At 48.6% G+C, this 21,828-nt stretch overlaps 4 protein-coding genes across 4 annotated transcripts; 2 read left to right on the forward strand and 2 right to left on the reverse strand.

Moving 5' to 3' along the window:
- The first annotated feature begins 2,762 nt into the window (after positions 1-2,762).
- LOC135804610 (uncharacterized) lies at positions 2,763-7,668 on the forward strand. The gene is made up of 2 exons (XM_065318520.1): positions 2,763-5,897; positions 6,537-7,668. The coding sequence occupies exons 1-2, from the start codon at positions 3,282-3,284 to the stop codon at positions 6,966-6,968; spliced, it is 3,048 nt and encodes a 1,015-aa protein (XP_065174592.1). The 5' UTR covers positions 2,763-3,281; the 3' UTR covers positions 6,969-7,668.
- Positions 7,669-9,294: 1,626 nt separating this feature from the next.
- On the reverse strand, positions 9,295-9,756 carry LOC135805862 (AP-1 complex subunit sigma-2-like). Its single transcript, XM_065319984.1, has one exon. It carries the CDS (start codon positions 9,754-9,756, stop codon positions 9,295-9,297), a length of 462 nt encoding a protein of 153 aa, XP_065176056.1.
- Positions 9,757-14,543: 4,787 nt separating this feature from the next.
- Positions 14,544-17,443, reverse strand: LOC135804614 (EH domain-containing protein 3-like). The gene has a single exon (XM_065318526.1). It carries the CDS (start codon positions 17,160-17,162, stop codon positions 15,411-15,413), a length of 1,752 nt encoding a protein of 583 aa, XP_065174598.1. The 5' UTR covers positions 17,163-17,443; the 3' UTR covers positions 14,544-15,410.
- A 306-nt stretch (positions 17,444-17,749) lies between these two features.
- LOC135804613 (nucleolar RNA helicase 2-like) lies at positions 17,750-21,307 on the forward strand. The gene is made up of 2 exons (XM_065318525.1): positions 17,750-18,929; positions 19,661-21,307. Exons 1-2 carry the CDS (start codon positions 17,871-17,873, stop codon positions 20,768-20,770), a joined length of 2,169 nt encoding a protein of 722 aa, XP_065174597.1. The 5' UTR covers positions 17,750-17,870; the 3' UTR covers positions 20,771-21,307.
- The last annotated feature ends 521 nt before the right edge of the window (positions 21,308-21,828 follow it).

Here is a 21,828-nt window from a genome sequence, read left to right on the forward strand (position 1 = left end):
TTGCCGCAGTCCTTTTTTTGCTATTGCCGCATCACTTTTTTGCTATTGCCGCATCATTTTTTTGCTTTTGCCGCATCATTTTTTTCTTTTCATCCACATTGAAGGCACAGAATTTCAGTTGCTATCCAACTGTTACAAACCCGACGGCAAAGGGCGACAACGATATCAATAGAAGACTGTATATTTTAACTATCAGCGTGATCTGTTCACAAAAAGATCATCAGAAGGAAAGTGGCATAGGGGAAGAGCGCTTCCTCCAAAAACTACTGTCACTCACACAGTTAATGAGTGTACAACATATTACTCTTCTTCGCAAAACGACCTCGGGAAAGAAGAAACCATTGAGATCGCCAACCACTGAATGATGCGCCTTCGAGTGTCAGGACTTCCTGCTGCGTCCAGTTTTGAACTTTTCACCACGCGGTACACGTGCTTTCACAGTTTTCAGCCTTTTTTTGCAGTGCAAACTGCAATGAAAAGATCGCCGCACCCCGCCGGACGACCGTTACGAACTTGACGAAAATTTGTCGCACTAGCCTGGTCGCGCGTTACGCCGCACCCCCCTGCGTTACGCGTTACGCGGCAACATATATTGCCAGTACGGTATGACTTATCGCCATCAGAACTACCTCCGCCATCATCCATACCTGGCCGCTCCCGCTAAATCACGGACACAAACTAAAGTGGAAGTAAGATCGACTACAATGTAAGGTGACTAATAATCATCCCTTTCTCTCGAAATGAGGAACATAGCCATATAGGCGGTGAAGCTTACAGCCTTCACTTGGAGTGAAACCTACTTGCAGAAGGTAGAGTAGTAACTACGGAAGCGGCAGCTGACTAACCGAACCATGTGGCTTGCAAAATGTAGCATTTTGACCGGCCAACAACACTTCATTGTTGCGAGATTTTAAATGGATAAGCATGCCATGTTGAACTATGGGTACGTATAATAGAGTGTAGCAGCGCTGGATTGCTACATTGTAGCTGGGAATAGATGGGGACAATGATTCAGATGACGCTGGAGACACCACGCCTCAATCACCATGATCACAGCCGGCTGCAGACGGCGCGTGTGACCAGTTTTCGCTCGTCTGGTAGTTCAGTAAGGCCCCGTCCGTAAAATTTAATATCGATGTTTTTTTAGAGACGATATTGGTGCTTCTCTCCCGTGACCCCCCCCCCCCCTCCCCCCAGAAGACGCACATGTACATCTAGATCATGGAATCCTCAATCTGCGGACAGAACTGTTTCGTCCTTTGTGGACTCGTCAGCGCAGCACAGAGGAAATGAGCCTAGATCATGGAATCAATATTTTTGGATGCTCATTTTTTTCTCCTTTTTTTGTCAATAATATGAACCCAAGATGGCAAGTTTGCAGTATTTATTATGGTCTAATTGAGAAGGAGAGCATTATGACTTTTTTGGTCGCCCTCGAGAACACTTGGGGCCAACAGCCTTCTTGTGCTGCATGAGAAGGTCTCCTGCAGCCATCGTTCGGCCGATTTCCACAATCAATAGCTCATTCTTTTGCTCTTGAAATTCGCCATGGGCGTACAGCTTCCAATTTTTGATTTTGTTCTTGTGTCGCGAGTTTTAGCTCCGCGAACGGAAGCTGGTTTCACATTTCTTGTATAGCCATTTAGACGTCCGCGTGCAGGGATCGGCGAAACTTCAGATATTTACATCGATATTTTTCTGATGCTCGAAAAGACGCACATGGCTCAAACCCCCTCCCCCCCCAGACGCACCAATATCGTCTCTAAAAAAACATCGATATTTACGGACGGCCCCTAATTGGCATCAAAAGCACCCATATTGCCAGTTTGCTGCAGATATGCCACTTTAATGCTCGGCAGTGCTAGTGTACTAAAACAAGCATATAATTATGCAGTGCTAGTTTACTAAAACAAGCATATAATGCTACCCCAGGGCGTTATGTACTCTTGATGCTACTAGCATTAGCCGCCGATGCCTACTGTTCGATGCCTACCGTTTATGGCACATGACTGATTGTAATGTAGACTCGATCCGATACAACCATTCCTCGCTTCCTTCTTGCGCGTTCGTTGCGCGCAAAGCGGGATTCACAGAAGCTTTTTTGCGATGCGATGGGCGGTGCGACGCGATCTGCGACGGCGGCGAAAAATCCGCAAGGCGTCGTCGCATCGCTGACTTCTGTGAATGGTACCGGTATTTCGCGAGTTCGCATCGCACGCCTCCGTCGCAAATCGTTTTTGTGCTTGTGTACAGCCCCATGCTGTGTGGTCAGTCGTGTTGGGTTTCTCTAACCCCCGAGGCCGCGACCCATGCAGGGTATCACTATCGCGTGGCCATTGTGGCCTCCATTCGGATTCCGATAAACTGTAAATTAATACTTCGGGTGGGATTGCTGTCATGATCGATGTCAACAGCAAGCGAAAACCAGTAACGACTACAGTGTAGATCTACTAGTAGTCTACTGTAGACGTGTACTAGTACAGTAGTAGTACTGGTAGTCGTTACTGGTTGCCACTGGCCAGTTTCACTAGGACTAGGTACTAGGTAGATCAACAGAGGTCTCGTGGTGTAAGCGTGTGAGTCTGTGACTTCCAGTTTCCGTCCCAAGGGTCACCAAGGTCTTCAAGGTCAAGGTCTGTCTTGCACGCGTCTGGCTTCAACATGGCGTGCAGAGGGTCTTCCGCTCAGACGACTACGGCCCGGGAACGCTGAAGCAGTAATATAAAGCCTATTATTATAAAGGACGAAGCAAGCAACGAGTGGTTGCCGGTATCGGCTGTTTGCGGACAACCTGGTCACAGTGCTAGTGTGCTCGGTTGGCGTTCGAACTTCGGGTTTTGCCAACACGACTGGTGTTTATGCTACGTGTACCGGTACCGGTAGTTGCTGACCACCAGTGCACCACCACGAAATCAGCTGTACATCGTTAGTGTGCAGGTAGCCGATCAGCTCAGACTTCAGAGGAGTGATCATCATGATCATTGTGTAATGCTATGCCGGTAGTAAGCAGCAAGAATGGTTGACACTTGCACGAGCACACCTCGCACCCCCACTGCCGAGGTTCGACAACAAAGGTTAGCTCGTACTTGTAATCGAATATGCTGCGACGCCTCAGTATGCTATGGACTGGTGCTTGATCCGCTTGGAACTCCACTCTAAATAAAGCCAAACAACAACAACAACATCCGCCATTTCGCACTGTTCGACGCAACCCAACGTTCCTCCCGCAGTTCTAGTCCAAAGCAACTAGTCGACGGTCTGCGGTAGGATTCTCTCCGACAATGGCTGCCGGGCTGCGCAAAATACGCCAGCCGGTGTCGCCCGTCCTTGTCTTCTGCCTGATCTTCAACTTGACGTCGATCCCGATCTCCATGGAGGCAGACAGTAATGACTTTGTCCAGTTCTCAACTAGTGCAGCTGTCAGCCGCTCCAGTGCGAGAAGAGAAGGTGCCAGTGTTCCGAGTCAGGTGGACCTGCAAAAGGCAGCACAGCCAGCAGCTGCAGACACCACACGAGTGTTCAGAGTTGGCTTACTGTTATCTGAGTTGCGTGAGGCAGACGTGCCATGGCTTGTCCAGTGCCAGGCAGCACTGCACTTGGCTGTGGAGAGGATCAACGAAGACCTGGCTGCTATGGGAGATTCCTTAGCGTGGAGACTGGAAGCAAAAATGTTCGACGAAACATTTCTCAAAGAACACTTGGAGCGAATCAGCAAGAACTGGCACAATGCATCAGAACAGCTTTCAGTGCTACCGGTCAGAAGACATCCTGGTCAGGGAATGGGCAAAGAGAAGGTTACAGCACAGCTCGATGACATTCTAACCCTGCTGCAGATGGAGAACTTGGTGGCGCTGATTGCAGTGAAGTCGGATGGCCTGGTACGCATGGCTGCGCCACTGGCCAGCCGCCTGGGCATTCCGTTATTCACGACCAGTTCGAACGCCAGGCTGAGGAGTGCCGAGTACAAGACACTGTTGCGCGCCAACCTCAACGACGCACATCTGCACTACGCTCTCCGAGACGTTCTACTGGAGTTCCACTGGCACAACGCCAGCCTGGTCTACGCTGTGAACGGTGACAGTGCCGCTGCGTCTTTGTTCAGCACTGCTGTGGAGACGGCCTCTTCCCACATGATATCCATAAAGAATATAGTGCAGCCATCGCTGGCACATGGCAACCGTACCCTATCGAGTGCCACCAAGAGTGGGCTGCTGAAAATCCTGAATGGCAGTGTGAGAATTATCGTTGTGCGAGTACACTCCGCGTACCTGCCTCTGCTCTTTGACTATGGGGAGGAAATTGGCCTTCTTGGTCCGGGAGAGAAGCAGTTCACATGGGTACTGCTGGATCTTCACAATGGCATCCGTCTCCTTTTGCCACGCTACTGGAAGCTAATGACAGGTATGCTGGTGCTGATGGCAGGTGAAAAACCGGGCAATGCAAGCAGGGTGCACAACCACTCGCAAGGCAAACAAAACCACAGTTTGCATCAATTTGCTGAGCAGCTTCGCGACAGCACATCCAAAGTCAACATTGCCAGGTGCCCCAATGCATCGATAAGTGAGCTGAGTATCCATGCTGTGTACGTGTATGATGCCACCATCGTTGTCGGCCATGCAGTCCAACGCTACATGCAGCAACTGGACAATGGCACAAGCTCAGCATCTCTGCTGCATCGAGATGCAAAGCATGTGCACCGACTGCCTGGGGTTTCGCTAAGACCCCTAGAGAAGAGCGACAGCGTGAACTTCATGAATATGATCGAGAACGTAAGCAGCGTGGAATTGGAGGAGAGAGTGCTGTCCTGCTGTTCTCGTGACTATGCACTCGTGATTGTCCAAGACCATGCATACTATCAGCGCGTAGGCAAGTGGTCTGGCCAAAATCTCTCGCTGATACGAGAAATCAGGGAAAAGAAGCTACACAAGATCTGGGGTAACAGGTTTCCAGCGGATGGGCCCGTTTCGGAGAAGCCCATCCGCATCCTCCTCATCCCTGACATTCCTTTCATTGTCAGGAACTCTTCGCGCACAGTTACCAGTCATAATTCGACACAGCTCGACCAGTACAGTGGCACGCTTATCGACATCTGGAAGAACATATCGAAGTTCTATGATCTGCAGTATGAGGTCAGTATCTGGAACGAGAGCCGGTGGAAAACAACCAGGGACATTATCGAGCATGGTTGCAGCTCAGGGGAGTTTGATGTTGCTCTCGGCGCAATAAGTGAACGAAGTGCGCGAAAACATAATTGCTCGTTCTCCCTGCCATTCTACTTTAGAACAATGGGAGCTGTTACGCTAAGACCTCCCGATGAGATGCAAGGACCGCAGTCACTCTGGGGTATCTTCAAGCCGTTTGCTTGGCAGCTGTGGGTCATTCTGGTTGTGAGCATGCTTCTTGGCGGCGGTGTTCTTGCAATCCTCGACCCAGATGGACTACAGACAGCAAGACGAGGTAACATCCTCTTTGACATCATCTTCTTCTCGTTTGCTACGATGCTGGGCTTTGGCGAGCATAACGTCAAGCAGTCCTTCGCAAGGGTGTTCATCCTCTGTCTGCAGTTCATGCTGCTGGTCATCATAGCATCGTACACCGCAACGCTTACGAAGATTCTCAACGAGACTGACAAGGCAGCCACAGAGATTGCCACGGTCAGGTCACTCGCCGACTTTGTGCAGAAGCGGGTTGGCTACGTCCGTGGCACGGACTCCGGTGACTACATCTCCAATCTGCTGGGCGTATCTTATCGCATGCTAGTGCCAATGAATCATGCCAGTCAGGCGCGGCAAAAGCTTCTCTCCGGCAAAATTGACGTGTTTTTCACACACGGTGCATATGCGGCTGCCATGGTGGCAAGGGATAAGAAGTGCCGGTTCATAGCTACTCCCATAACGGTAAGGAGAGCATGCGTACTTTCTAGTAGTTTTCTGCATGTACTCCAGTGGGGTGGTAGGCCTTGCGAGGTGCATTCAGGGCACAGGCAAGTGTTGGTAGTGCTGGGGCCACTTAGCACTGGAACTGCTGTATTCCGTGATGACGTTGGATGGCCTCTGCTACTGTGATCATGTGCGGTGAAAGTCAACTTGTACCTACTATTACAATAAAACGCACATTTACTTTAGTAATACCAGTACATGATTGTGGCATGCAGGGTTCTAGCCAGGTAAAAATAGCAGGGGGGGGGGGCATGGGAAACAGTTACCCGGTACCCCATTTTTCCACTTTCCAATATTGTCTTGCCATGCTAAATGTAACGTATGGGGCGAATCCTCGACTTCGCCCCAGACAAATGTGTCTTTATGAACCATCTAATAGTGACTTTCGGCTGCATTTTCGTTGAATTGCATGAAAAACACGAAAATCGGATAATGAGTAGCCCCACCCCCCTTTGGCTAGAACCCTGTTGTAGTATCGACATGTTGAGCATTGTGAGGGGCATGGGTATGTTCCTTCGTATTAAGGTATCGGTTCAGGTAAGAAGTACATGGACCTCGCATACTAAGTACATCTCTTTGTCTACCATTGCACTACAGGGTGCAACGCAGAAGTTTTCTTTCCTGTACAACCCGCGCTGGCAGTGGCAAGGCATCATTAACCACCGCCTGAGAAGGCTGAATGTGGACAAAACGGCACACAACATTACGGAGAGGCTGACGCGGTCGACCTGCAAACCCTGGATGCCGCCATCGGGCGACTTGCCGATCACTGCAACGTCGCTTGTGGGACTGTTAGTGATTGCCGCTACTGCTAGTGTGCTGGCTGTTGTACTCAAGGTTTACTTCCATTCCACACCGAGACGCAGACGCCTGCGCCAGCTGCTGCACTATCGCAACGCGCATGTGTGCAACCGGTGCCAGCGCAGCTCCTGCCACATGCATGCTTGCACCAGCAGTACTGCCGATAATGCCATGGAGACAAGTGCTTTCACCTCGCCGTACAGCAACTGGTGCGAGCACATCCAGTGACCACGCGCACAGCATTTACAGCAGTCATACGTATTGTCAGTTCACCCTTGGCGCGTCTCTTTAAAACGTTTGTAACGTTACAACGATGCTCAATGAAATTCGATCACGCGAGTCAATACCACGCAGGGCGGTTTGCGGCCCTAGACCTGTGAACACTGGTACAAACTGAGTGCAGGGCGCAAACTTGACCCATGTGATCGGGTTTCATTGAGCAGCACTGCACAAGACTCACTGATACACAGCTTTGGCACGTGATTTCATCAAGTGAAACATCACAACAACTGCCAACAAGCATTACATCATAGTGATGGCATTCTTATTACAGGAAGTTACAACGAGTACCTGCACACCTCTGACCCAAGCAGTTCAAAAACCATATACATCACATGTAACACATCCTGCCATCTGCCATTCGCCTGGCACTCCCTAGATACGACTTGTACATACTTTCAAGTACGAGTGCAGTATTGCAATGCACAAAACCTCACTATTATTCTAATTTTTAAAAGCACCATTTCTCTTCGATTTTGATAAGAGATGACTTTGTTATTTCTTTATTGAGATCCACTATTCTTGTTCTTATTTCCGTTGATCTTACCATACTATCCTAACAGTGCCACGATTGCCATCATGATGAAATCCCTTTACATTGTAGGCGGCTGCAAAGTAGCATTGGAACGTGTACACTTGTACACGGTGAGGTCTCCTTCACACATGTGTGTATCTGCGCACGCGCGTGTAGGGAGGGGGTAGGACAATAGGCATGTTCAATTATACACAAATCTGGCGTCCTTTCTAGAATTCCCCACAATGCATACACCGATGGATTGCAACGAGTATTTCTTCGCCAAAATCTACAGAATTCAATTCCGCGGGCCATTCCGAAAGGTGGAATTTCTAATTCTTCCGCCAGAATTTACGCATTCGCTTTCTCGACACCACACATGTCTGCTGATTCTGTGCTGATTGCATACTACTTCAAGTAGTGATTTGCACAAAGAGTTGGTAGCTTGATCCCTTTCCAGGGTTTTGTCGAGTGCAGGGGGAGTATAGAATTCACGACAACTTCCAGTTGTTCGTTTACGCGGTCGTAGTCTGCTCATTCGAGCATTTTCAAGTCTGGACCCGGAGTGTGTAATCGAATGCAACCAAAAATGATTGGTGTGGTGTCATGGCAAAAACAAGAGGATGCCAGTAAATGGCAGTCTCAGCTCTAAGGGTTGGGGGGGGGGGGGGAGTGAAGCCACCCTCGTGCCAACCAAGTTTCTGTTCCCTCTAGGTCAACTAATACCGGCAAGTAGTAATATTACTTTGAAGTAAGGGCAAGGAGGAGCACACCAACACCAACATGTCTTTCGCATGCACCTCAATAGTTTCCGAATGCCTAGAATGAGTACGTACTCTTCATCTGCCTGGATTCAAACCCTGCAGGGCAAATAGGGTAAGTGGTAAATGCGGGGGGGGGGGGGGGGGGGGATCATTGATGCTCTACCTCTGCCGGTACAAACACACACGTATGCCCATGCAGTAATGTTGGCAGCCTGCCTGGTTGTTCATGCATCCACCCGCTTTCTGTCTGCCATATTGTGTGGCTGTGATGGCAGGGAGGCCATAAGTAGCCACTGCTATCTACTCCCCTAGGCAAACATGGATTTACATGACTGTACTTTCAATTGCTGGATTAATAAAGCTCATCATTGCAAGATGATCTTTGTGAATAATCGTGCAAAGAAAAGGACAAAAAAAGCACCCCATGAAGGAAGGACATGACACAGTGGATTGCGGAATTTGAAAACACAGACACAGACACACACAGACACACATAAACACAGACGTCTGGTAACAATGCCTGCGTGAAAACATGCCCGCAAGTACAGTACATCTGCACACAGATGTTGCACACACGCACACTCACACAAAATAGCGAGCGCAGCACCCTATCCGTTGCTCACACCCCATGCCCATGCACTGGACTGATGGTGGTCATGAAAACTACAGGTACAATGAGAGCCTGACGACAAACAGCTGAAGTTCAACACCTGGTTTCTCGCATGTACATACAGTACTTGTACAATATTGTCCATGCACACACACACACACACACACACACACACACACACACACACACACACACACACACACACACACACACACACACACACACACACACTCACACACACTGTGCGTGCAGCTTGCACCTTGTCAGTAAGTCCTTGCGAAAGCTGACTGAACTCTAGTAAAATAAAAGTTAATAATAATAATAATAATAATAACTGCGGGGAATTGGGGGAACCGGGTCATGAGCATTCTCCGATTCAGGACACACTTACGAAGTCTTGGACTTGCCACTCAATTCCTCTTCCTCCTCCCTGTCCTGGGTAGCGATCGCTTTCAGGACAGTTTTCTTACTCGTCTCCTGGATTTCTCCACCGAGCACCAGCTCGTCCAGGATGTAGTAGGCCTTCTCGTAGTTAAAAATTACGTCCAGTTCGCACACACTGCCAAAGTATTTGTCCAGTAGATCCACATAGCGGTGAATGATTTCCAGGACAATCAACTCGTTGTCATTGGTGTCGATTCCTACACAGAAGAACAGGCTGGCGTAGCGCTTGTATACCACTTTCATATCCTTGTATTCCAAGAAGTGGCACATTCTTGATTTCCTGGACAAAATTAGGGAGACCAGGTCGCGGTAGATTCTCTTCTTGTCCTTGGACGGCACGGCATGATACCAATGCTGCAAACGACATTTCCCGTGTCTGCTGAATAAGAAAATGTACTGAATCATTTTGGCTCCTCTGTCTCCTCCTCGTCTATACTCAATCTCTACTGAGAGGAGGCACAACAAAATCTGTTTACAAACAACAGGAAATCGAACACACAGTTGACTTGGTGGACCGCATCTTTCCAGAAACTGAAGGTTTGCGGTATCACCGACGAGATCGATACGAGAGCGCACTCAATCAAGAAATCCGATCGCGTCATTCGTACACTTGTAGATCTGAATGAGGGAGTCGTAAAATACGACTCCCTCTGTATGAATGATCGCCTGATCAGCTGACCCGGCCGGTATCGTAGATCTACGTGGATCCACCCACGTGGATCCACAGAGTGTTGTATTGCTGGCCCAATGCTGGGCGTTTGAAATGCTTGAAATTTTGAAACTCACATGACATTGTGTCTTTGCTGATTTTTCTGACTTGTTCTTTTTGCATGAGTTGGTCGATCACTTTCTTGCTCGGGAGGGGGGCAGGATGGGTGGGGTTCATGCTATTCTGCTGGCTGGTGGACTTCGTCCTCATGCCTTCGTCGGTGATTAGACCGTACGATTTCCTGCGTGCGCCGTCTGACAGCGCTGCCCATGGCCTCATTGCAATGGCTATTTGGACTTTGTCAGTTGGAAGACCAGGAAACATCGACGATTTGGCATGGACATTGGCATGTGGAGCCGTAGCCTGTGCCATCGACGTGGATCACTTCGTTGCCGCAGGGTCCTGGAGACTGAAGGTACATATTGTTATTATCATGTCAGCAAATATTCGATTTCCAACTTTACTTTACATTCATTGAATGAAAGAAAACGATCACTACACAACTTACAAGTGTAGTACATGAAATAGGGGATTCGCACACAACCGGGGTAAAACCACGATTTTGGAAAGGTTACTATGGAAACCATGGCACGGTGGGAAAGGATGGGAAGACCGTGGCTGCAGGCTCGATCGAGGGCATTGGTCAAGAGAAAAGGGCACGGTTTTACGGCCAAGTGTCCACCGTGCGTATATCGATTTGCGATGCAAGGGCCGTGAAACTGGGAAATCCCCAAATTGCACCCACCGTGCAGCTGCTGTAGCTGGCTGATCGCAGATTTCGGGATGCGACATGCAATCCTATGTGCGATTCGGACCTTCTTCGCAGCAAAGTTGTATGAAAGGTACGAGAGTTGCTTGTAGATTTGTAAACGTTGTACCCAGCTACGTGAATGCCATGGTGACATACACCCTCGTATTGAGTTTTGAAGGACATCAGCAACGCGTCGTTGCATCACTGAATTCATACTTGCCAACCCCTGGCAAACAGTTTCCTTGACACTGATGACTTTTTTCCTTGATTTTGCCCATTTTTCCTTGATCTGCAATTTTTACATCGTAATTGTGCAATGTGAAGAAGAGGTTGCTGCGACTTCGGCGATAGTAGGGGAAGAGTGTGTTGCTCCCTACATGGGAGCTCGCGGTTTTCCTGCCGACTTGAATTCTCACTTGACTGACTCACGACTGCCATCCAGAGCACACGCGAAGTCCATCGAACCGTCCACTCGGCAAACCTGCAAGAAAGCACCACTCCCTGCTCAATACACAGTGTTTCGGAGAATTCACCCCTCATCAGTTGAATAATTGTGCAAACTATTGTAAATGACATCATAGTGACGTCACCATGACCACGAAACATTCGCAAAATAGTACAGCATGTACGACGAAAAAAGTACTTTTTCATGCGCTAACTCAAAAGTTCTCGCTCGCTAGACCTTCATTTTGGGCACAGCACTGCGAGCGAGCGTCCAAAACACTGAAAATCAACAAAAAAGGTGTTGACGGACATTTTTCGAAAATCCGGTAGATGTTATAACTTTTCCGGTCTGTACCGGGACGAAAGCGAGTTTTCCTTGATTTTCCCGGAAATTCCGGTAGGGTTGGCAAGTATGTGAATTCTGTGAATGGCATTTCGCGAGTTCACATCGCATTGCGGCGTCGCATTGCGGTGCACAGATCATGTCGTATTGTCCATCGCCGCGTCGCAAAAGTGCTGTGAATCACGCTTTAGCAGGTTGAATTGCAGACGGCACTCAACCATGCAATTAGAGAGGTTCTGCCACACGGAACTACGTACCAAACTCCGTGTCAACTGCAGTGAAGTTTGACACGGATTTTTCGTACGTTGCACCGGTTCTGCTGTACGTAGCATGCACGAACACCCCGCCACATGTACTCTGTACGCTCAGTTTTCACACGGAGTCCAGTCCGTGTGAAGCGCGCTTCACACGGAAAACGGTATGAAAAATCCGTATGAAACTTGATCCCGTACCGTGGCGAGGTTTCCATACGTACTTTGGCACGTTTTACCGTGTGGCAGAACCTCACTATTATGCATGGGAAGCATGAACTATAGCACTAAATTAAATGAACTACGAAATGCAGTATGAATTCATTACGAAATAGACATTTGAGTTTCCCTGCGCAAAAGACAAGGCAGCATAGGCGGCCAAGGGAAACTGACCAGGCATGGGAATGGTCGACAGTCTGAACTTTTTCCTGGTCCTGTTTTAGTGCCCTAGTCCTCGCTAAACCGCCCTAAACATGTACAATTTGATCACTACACCGTGTGATGTGATTTAATTGCCGTTGGTTGACCTCATAGCATATACGTACAGAGCTGCACACTCTTGATAGGGATATGCTCCTTGGTACTTTGGCTTCTGCTGACCTGAGAGTTTACGTTCGACCCCGTTAACATGAGGTCATAGCGGTTCCACCTGCCCCTTTTGGTTGGTTAGACTTTCTTTTCTTCAACACGTAGTTGTGCAAACACACAGACACACCTGCTGGTTATGTCCTAAATATTGCTACAGCAGCCTTTTGGCTGGACATGGGATTTGACGGGACCACAGCAAAGGAATTGTCTCATGATTCCCTTCTCTCTCTCTCTCTCTCTCTCTCTCTCTCTCTCCCCCCCCCCCCCCCCCCCTCTCCCTCTGTGTCTATCTATATCTATCTACGTACGAAATGCCGGCATACCCACCACTATCATGGTGTCTGATGATTGCACAGCTGTGCATGAAACTCTGAGTTACGACCATGTAGCCTTTCCGTCCACTGTTTGACTGTATCTATCTATATATTATCTCTATCCTGTGTTCTAGGATGCACTGAGACTGCCTCGGAGACCGTTCATGCATGCATCAACATGGTGGCTCGTTCCTCTGGTAGCTGTTGTAGTGAGTCATTGCGTGGCCGGCAAGCGCAGCCTGAGAGCGTCTGTCCTGGTCTCCGTCGCAATCATCAGTCACCACCTGCGCGACTCTCACCGGCGAGGCCTTTGGTTTCCGCCGTTCGGCTCCACTGCGCCATTGCCCTGGTGGCTCGCGACCGTTGCCATGTGCGCCTTGTATATTCCTGCTAGCGTTTTGCTGCTGCCAAGTCCTGCTCAACGTGTGCTGGTCACACCTCTTGTTCAGTCGGTCTAACCGCGTATAGGTGCATTCATAAAACGTGCAGATCTACATGAAACAATTAACATAATATCATCTCCGGCTATCAATTACAATGCCAAGTAATTAGTTATCCTTGGCTATCTGCCTCTTGCCACTACCACTGGTATTGATGCTTTATCTTTTCGATGCATTGTAATTTCTTGACTCTTGTGGTTGGCAGTGTTTTATCTTTTATTTATTCTTTATTTGCTGCAAGTATAGTATTTCCTCACTCTCTGTGCTGCCACCCCAGGTATGATGAAATGAGCAGACCTCCGTTACTTACGTCTGGGTATACAGTAATAAGCACACTACATACACGCTGTACTTCCAAAGTTACTTGTACAGCCATTTTCTTCCGGATGGCGAGGGAACCGGATAAGCGAGGTCTGCCTGTACCGGCTACCTGGTTAGTGGCCGGCATATTTCCAGATACTTTGTCGCTTGGCTTGAGCAGTGGCAAATTGCTCAGGAATCAAACTGGACATTCCCGTAGCTTCATTTACTGATCAGCCTTAATAAATGAAAAAAAAGCTCGCCGAAAAGTTGAAACTCCTGTCTTTTTCATAGGTTTCTTGGTAAGCTCAGAAAGCTGACTGAATATTCTGGTGTGGCCCATCATTAGGTTGGAGAGGTTTACATGACAAACTCTGTAATTTGAACTGAATTCAGGGTGTTTTAATTAATGCCGGGTTTATGGCCAAAAACTTCAAAAAGGATTTCTTTTATGTGTGGCGTTACTTGGATACCGCTGCCGGTTTTAAAGTGGTTCTAGTCGACATCAATCCCATTTTGAATGTGAATTTTTCCTGAAGATGCCCCTACAAAGTGTAGACCTTTAAAATTCCGCTAAGCTCAAAATCTCAATTTCTCAAATTCAACACGTGTCTTGTTTTGCGTTTTTTTTGTGCATGCGTGTACATGACACCGCCCAACCTGAGGCACATACATGTGCGGCCTGGAGTTTAGTGCTCATGTTCTATTCAGCTGCAGAGTTACCTGTCGACTGCGTCACAGGAAGTGTGTTTTTGTACATTTTTCCCACTGTTACATTTCCAGTTTGGCTCTCACTTCATGGCTTTGCACAATTGGCTTCGGGAATAAACCAGTTCCCCAGTTACTAGTACACACATGTAGTACAGAAGTAAACAGCTAGATGCATGAACCGCAATGAGCGATGCTAAGCCGTATAAACCCATTCAGCATGCATGCTCTCAGAACCTGTGCCATCAGCCAACATAGGTAAGCATCAGATCCAACAGAATTTGCGGAGTAATTCCTGCTGTTCTCTGCAGAACAGTAGTCACCCGGTTCCAGTACACACTGCATTGTAGGAAAAGACCAATACCGGTACACAGTAGATCTACTGAGAAGTAAATACTGTAATAGTGACCATAGCCACATCTGGCAGATAGCAACCATATCTCCCAATCCATTGTGATCTACGAGAAGGAGGAAAATATGTAAATATTGCCGCTACAGAACTACGGATAGGTCAAGAACATTGAAAACGGGGCAATGCTTCAAGAATACACGCACTTTTCTCATAACTCCAACACAATAGAAAACAGCCTACCAGATAATGATAATGATAATAATAAAAGAGCAAAAATGTACACGCGGCCTAAACATATTGCCATAAAAAGACTTTCAAAAACAAGAACAGAAATGAGGTACAAAACCTACGCATGACAAACTTGATAAACTGTACAATGTTGAAAAATCGAATATGGATACAAGTACAAAAGCAATGACAATGTGGGAGCCTTGAAAAATCATCCACAGACAAACCAAGTATGGGGAATTGTGAATCTTTTTGTGATGCCGTGTTTGCGAAGCTCCGCTTCATAAATCTAGGAAATGTAACAACGCAGCATTGAGATATGCGGAGCAACACAGGCAGGGAACACGCACTTTGGTGATATTTCATTTTAAAGTAGTTACAGATGACCTAAATACAACGTTGTCCAAAAGGAGACATGATCTGGAAGAGCAGAAAAGGGAGAGTCACCAGGTGAAAGAAGCAGAAAAAGGAAGATAGGTCGTACATAAAAATACTGCCAGCAGTACTTACCCAAAGACTAATAAAAAACACATACACGTGGGCATGCTCGCACGCGCTGTACAATGACTGTACCAACAGGGAGAAGAACACGAGTTCAAGATGTCAGGCCAGTTTGGTAATTGCCGAAAGCCTACGGATCGGGCGCAGTGTATGCAACAGTGGTAGTGGTAACAATGACATCATCATCGTCATCAGCAGCTGCTGGTGCAGAGGGTGGCTTGCCGTTTCCGCTCGCAGCTCCATCACCATCTTGAAGGTCGTCGCCAAGGCCACGTTTGCTGGGTGGTGTCAGGTGGTAGGGCAGGTCTTCTGGCAGATCGTTGTTCTCCAGTTTGACACGGATCAGGTACATTGCCAGAGCAAACTCGTCACAATCCAACATTCCGTCGTGGTCCACATCTGCTAGGTTCCAGACCTTGCGCAGGGTAGCGTTGGGCAGCTTGGACTTGACCATTTCAGTGCGTGCCTGTGACCCTGTCAGCTTGCCATTGACCGGGCCAAGGCGGCGGAAGATTGCGTCATACTCTTCCTTGAACTCCAGAACAATCCAGTCATGAGAATCAGCACCGGCGTTGACACCGCGCGCCCCGCTCACCGTGAACGGATCGTACTTCGGCGGACCACCGTCCGCTCCACCTCCAGAGCCAAACACGCCACCGGTCATCTCGTGGTCGTCGTTACGCTCCTCCGTCGGGATCAGTTGCATGATATGCGCAATGTCCTTGGTCAGCATGCTGTCGGCCGCTTCCAGCAGCTTGGGGTTGATCTTGTTGAACTTGGTGAAGTCATAGTCCTTCAACTTATCCTGGAAGGACTGCATGTGCGGGAAATCGCCGGGTGGCAGCTGGAAGGTCTTGCTGATATGGGTGTAGATACCCTTCAGGTTCTTGATCAGCTCCTCCTGCTTGGCTTGTTTGCCGAAGAACGACGGCATTTCGTTGCGCAGGTGTGCAATGATGTACGCGTGAACTTTGGCGAGGCGGGCGCGCTTGATGAGGTCGTTGACTTTGCGCACGGCCGCACTGCGTGGCAGCGACTGGATCTCTCGGAACAGGTCTTCCTGCTCCTTCTCAAACAGGTCGCGGTTCTCGTCGTTGTTGAGCGGCCGATCCCAGAAGGAGCCTATGTAGACGCGCGATACCTCGGGCGTCTGGATGATCTTGCCCAGCGACCACATCAGAGCACCGTAGACGCGCATCAGCTGCTGGTTGGTAATCATGTCAGCTTTGTTCAGGACAATGCGGATCTTCTGGTCATTACCTCTCAGAGCTCCAATGGAGCGTCGGAACTCGTCAGAGATGTCCAGCTTGTGAGCATCGAAGAGCAGAATGATCAGGTCGACACGGTGGGCGAACCACGACACGATACCTTCAAAGTCATAGCCTCTGTCGACACGCTGCTTTTCTCCGGACAAAACGCCAGGAGTGTCGATGATGCTCACATGCTGCAGCACTTTGTTATTCACACACGACACCTCAAAGCGCGACAGGAACGCATTGCCAAATTGGGACAGGGACCGGAACTGACGATTGGGATCCACAACAGCAGCATTGCCAGGAACGACCTGGTCTTTGTCGCCATGCATCACAGCAACGAATCGATCTGTTGTTGGCTCAGGCCCGATGCGGATGCCAGGAAAATCATTCTCCAACAAATATCGAATGAAAGTGGTTTTTCCTGTAGAATACTGGCCAAGCAGCAAGATCATGGGTTTGGCATCAAAATCAGCATCACCCAATAGGGGACTATGGAACTCTCCAAACTTGTATGCCTCTTCCAAAGGTCTCAGCTTCTCCCTGTACATCTGCTTGAGACCAGATGACACATTGTCAAACACAAGGGCCTCATTGTGCGAGTTGTCCTTGCGCAGAAATCGCAGCATGTTTCCAGCACACTATCGCAACGTTTGGGCCCACTTGGTTCAAACAACTCTGCTTCAGTGCACCACAGAAGCCTGTAAGTCTGTTATTGGTGAAAAAAGATCCAATACTAAAGTACAAAACTCCCCAACTCTTAGATCCTGTAGGCAGACACAGGTGAAGCGCAATCAACAGCGAGGAGAACGCACAGGTAAATGAAAATGATTGGCGATACTAGTAACCCCCAAAACAACATACAGTGAGTCGATTCTTGATCTGATTCAAATCCAAAAGCAAAAAGCAAATACACATCTCCTGAATCCCTGATCACGACCTCCTATACTGATGACGTAGGTACACCTCCTTTTTTGTCAAGCCATGTGATGTGGCATTATTTTTCGGCACATCCTGCATGCAGCTGCGCATGATATGACGTATATGACGCGCGTCGACGCCATTCACTGGATCATGGATCGTATTTTTATGACTTATATTTTCATTTTCAACCTCGCATGTGTCCACGTGGAGATGGCATGCAACCAATCACTCTGGAAACCAAAATGGCGACCAAATTCTTCGGGCTTTGACTCACTCTCTCCACACTCCACACCCTACTAGCTTTGAATCCACTTGCCACATGTGCATTGACAAAAGGTTTTCTGTATTTTCTTTGTCAGCAGTTCCTTGAAGATTGTCCTGTAGTTTGTGCTTGTGGTTGTCTATTTGGAATCATGAAGCGAAAGGCTGAAGATGAGGAGGATGCTGGTAGTGATCAAGAGTTGGTCCATGGCAAATCCAAGAAGGTAAAGAAGGAGAAGAAAGACAAAAAGGAAAAGAAGGAAAAAAAGGTGAAGAAAGAGAAAAAAGAGAAGAAAAAGAAGACGGACAGCAGTGACGACGATCAGGAAGAGCTCACGCCTCCAGAAAGTGACAACCAGGCGACTACTCGGGAGGGATCTCCTGATGAAGAGGAGTGTCTGGAAGCGCTGACTCCCCAGGAACGGGAAGGCACATTCTCCAAATTTCGTATAGCAACAGCAACTCAAGAGTCCCTTACGAAACGTGGAATAACGTACTTATTTCCCATTCAATCCCGCACCTTTGACGATGTATATGATGGTCATGATGTCGTAGCTCAAGCTCGTACTGGCAGTGGAAAAACGTTGTCATTTGCTCTACCTGTGGTAGAGCGTCTTCTAGCTGAGGGACCAGTCACAGGCCGCGGAAGAGCACCAAGAGTGCTTGCCCTTGCGCCAACGCGTGAGTTGGCTGGACAAGTAGCCGATGAATTCCGGCAGATCTGTGGCAAGAGCCTCTATACGTACTGTATCTATGGCGGTGCTCCTTACGATGCACAAGAGCAAGCCATAGCGAATGGAATCGACATTCTTGTTGGAACACCGGGTCGTGTCAAGGACCACATGGACAAGTTCATGGATCGTGGCCGTGGTCTGGATCTGACCAAGCTGAAAGTGGCCATCCTGGATGAGGCCGACCGTATGCTTGAGCAGGGCTTCTCAGAAAAGGTTGAGGCCATTCTGGAAGGTTCCTTTCAATTGGAGAAGAAAGGGAAGAAGCAGAAAGATTCCGAGTCCGGTCAGCCCCAGTTGTTGCTCTTCTCGGCCACGCTGCCAAGCTGGGTGAATGACATGGCGAGCCGCTACATGGACAAGCCCAAGCATGTGGACCTGATTGGCAGTGCAGTGATGAAGACATCTGAAACGGTGCAACACAAGGCACTCCGTTGCCGCTGGCAAGACAGAGCTGCAGTTCTCAGTGATGTCATCCAGGTAAGGGTGTTTTAGAGAATAGAGAATTGAGGCGGCACCGTGCTACCATCGCGTCACATGGGTTCTCCTATTTCGCTAGGAATGGCACTGGTTCATTGCGACGGGCAGTGGGAATTGTGTGACGAGCTGGGAGCGAGATATAACAAGATATTGCCAATAACGTCATGATTACTTCCACTCAAAACCGAACCAAACTGGAACTTCATTGCCTGGAATAAAATAACGAATCCACGTCACATAGCTGCTTTTCTAAATGAAGAGGGACTGTATGTCACATACAATTAAGCACTCCCAAAGAACCCCCTCCACCTAACTGGAGGATGGGAGGAACACTGTTTTATCTCGCTCTCAGCTCCTTGTTCAACTCCGACTGCTGCATTGTATCATTGCTAGCGAAATGGGAAATTGTGCTTTGAAGCTTCAAGGTATGATTTAGCAGTGAATTTAAAGTGCCTACAAGTAAAATAAGGAAACAGGTCAGGAATTAACACACTCATTCCCATGCATGGGCTAAGGTTGTGATGTTGGACATTTCTGTACACTGCTATACAAGGGCAGGCTGCCTCTATTGTGTGTTTTAATGGGAATGATTTACTCTCTCTCTCTCTCTCTCTCTCTCTCTCTTTCTCTCTCTTTCTCTCTCTCTTGACTCCTCTTGCTATTATCACTCTAGGTATGTAGGTGTAACTATTTCCTGTGTGGTTCTCTTCTTTGTCTTTCTTGCTCTCCAGGTGTACAGTGGGTTGCACGGGCGCTGCATGGTATTCACGCAGACAAAGAGTGATGCCAATGCTCTTGTGCTCGAGTCGTCGGATCCCAGTGATCGGCAGTCACCGCCGGACAGAGCAGATGGCCGGCAACGAACCACCACCGGTGGCCTGCGTCAGGAAGCGCAGGTGTTGCACGGTGACATCCCGCAAAAGCAGCGCGAGCAGACTCTGAGGGCTTTCCGAGAAGGTCGCGTCAACGTGCTCGTGGCTACAGACGTCGCTGCCCGTGGACTGGACATTCCTGAAGTGGATCTCGTCATTCAGTGCGAGCCGCCAAAGGACGTTGACTCGTTCATCCATCGATCCGGAAGAACCGGGCGTGCTGGTCGTGCTGGTGTGAGCATTCTCTTCTACAAGCCCGGCCAAGAAAGTTTAGCCAAGTTTGTGGAGCGCAAGGCCGGTATTCGATTCCAGCAGATCGGCGCACCACAGCCGCAAGATATTCTCGCCATGGCAGCGCGAGATGCTGCGCGCAGCTTGAGCGACGTGGCGCCCGAAGTCTGTGTGCACTTCCGTGATGCAGCCGAACAGCTGGTTGCTGAACGCGGTGCCGTGGACGTGATGGCCGCAGCTCTTGCCGTCTTGTCTGGCACAAAGGAGATCAAGTCCAGGTCACTGCTGACTGGCCAGGAGGGCTACACAACGTACGTCATGGCAAGCGCTAATGAGTTTGGCCACCAGTCCTACATGTGGAAGGCACTGGAGCGCAGTCTGCCCGAGGTCAAGCCGGAGGTGCGAGGCATGCGCATGGGCCAGGACAGCAAATGTGTCGTCTTTGACGTTCCGTGCAACTTGACCGCACATGTCTCAGAGACCTGGGAGGACACGCGTGCCACCACACTGACAGTTGCCACCGATCCTTTACCGCCACTGGTACCCGAGATAAATCGCTATGGCAGCAGTGGTGGCGGTAGCTTCCGAGGCAATAGTGGTGGTGGCTTCCGAAGTGGTGGCAGCTTCCGAGGCAATGGTGGTGGTTTCCGCGGTAATAATGGTTTCCGGAGCAACGGTGGCAGTTTCCGAGGAAATGGTCGTGGTGGTGGTGGTTCAGGCTCGTGGCAGAGGAGGTAGGAGTTCTGCGTCTCTTAGTACCACATGTTGCCTGACGGTGGTGTGGTGAATGAACGACTTCTTCTTTAGGATAGGTTCTGCATCTGTATTGACCTCCGGCAGAATGATAACCCAACCAATTCACCCTCCTGTTAGTGTTAACGCATAGTCTATAGCTGTTGTGTACATATGGATCACCTGTACAGTCATTATCTTTCACCCACGAAATGTGGTTTTGCATCTATCTAGCAGTCATATTTCATACCAACATACTAGCCTAGATCTGTACCGCATTATTGAATTGTACATAACAGTGCTCTTACGGATAGATTTGTTGTACAGCATCTTCACACTGCACGCTGAAGGTTGTCTGGAAGATAACAACAATTTGTACATAAAACGTCTTTCTCCTTTACTTTCCCCACAACACTGTGTAGTTTTGTAGATCCTTCTTTCTGTTTAGGTGTCTCTTCAATCAGCTCTATCTGGATGGGAGTTCCAGTACCCGAAGCCACGCCTGTAATAATTATTTATTCTCACATCAAGCCAGTCTGTATATACGCGGATGCTCTTGATCGTACCATGCATGAAACATTGACTTCCTTTCAAACACTACTGTGGTGTGCTTTTAGCGGGGGCGGAGTGGGCTAGCTGTTGAGCAAGTTACTTGTGTTCAGCAGGTGTGAAGTACCTGTACAGTGCTGCTCAATGAAATCGGATCAAGTGAGTCAAGTAACAGTTACTGCGCGCAGCCCTACAGCGTAGACCTGCAAACACTGGGGTGTGAACTGGAGAAAGCGGGCTCACTTGACCGTATTTCAGCGTTGCACTGCACTTGTGATCTTGATAGGCGACAAGCCTCTATCTGGGTCATCCTAATAAAGATATTATTATTATTAATTAAGGCCACACGTTTTTATTTCTATGTTTCTCGTCACCTGAAAATCTAAAAACGTATGCGAGAGGTGGAAAAAAAATGACCGAAAAATAAAAAAAGTTTATTAGACCTTTGTTCACACTAAAATCCACCAATACACCATGCAAAATACTACATGTAGCATCGAGAGTACATAACCCCC

The sequence above is a fragment of the Sycon ciliatum genome, chromosome 1, assembly GCF_964019385.1.
Source record: "Sycon ciliatum chromosome 1, ocSycCili1.1, whole genome shotgun sequence".
Taxonomy (NCBI): domain Eukaryota; kingdom Metazoa; phylum Porifera; class Calcarea; order Leucosolenida; family Sycettidae; genus Sycon; species Sycon ciliatum.

Coding starts and splice junctions, on each gene's coding strand:
- LOC135804610 (XM_065318520.1), top strand. CDS start 3,282: ATGGCTGCCGGGCTGCGCAAAATACGCCAGCCGGTGTCGCCCGTCCTT. Junction 5,898..6,536: donor TCATAGCTACTCCCATAACG/GTAAGGAGAGCA, acceptor ATTGCACTACAG/GGTGCAACGCAGAAGTTTTC.
- LOC135805862 (XM_065319984.1), bottom strand. CDS start 9,756: ATGATTCAGTACATTTTCTTATTCAGCAGACACGGGAAATGTCGTTTG.
- LOC135804614 (XM_065318526.1), bottom strand. CDS start 17,162: ATGCTGCGATTTCTGCGCAAGGACAACTCGCACAATGAGGCCCTTGTG.
- LOC135804613 (XM_065318525.1), top strand. CDS start 17,871: ATGAAGCGAAAGGCTGAAGATGAGGAGGATGCTGGTAGTGATCAAGAG. Junction 18,930..19,660: donor TTCTCAGTGATGTCATCCAG/GTAAGGGTGTTT, acceptor CTTGCTCTCCAG/GTGTACAGTGGGTTGCACGG.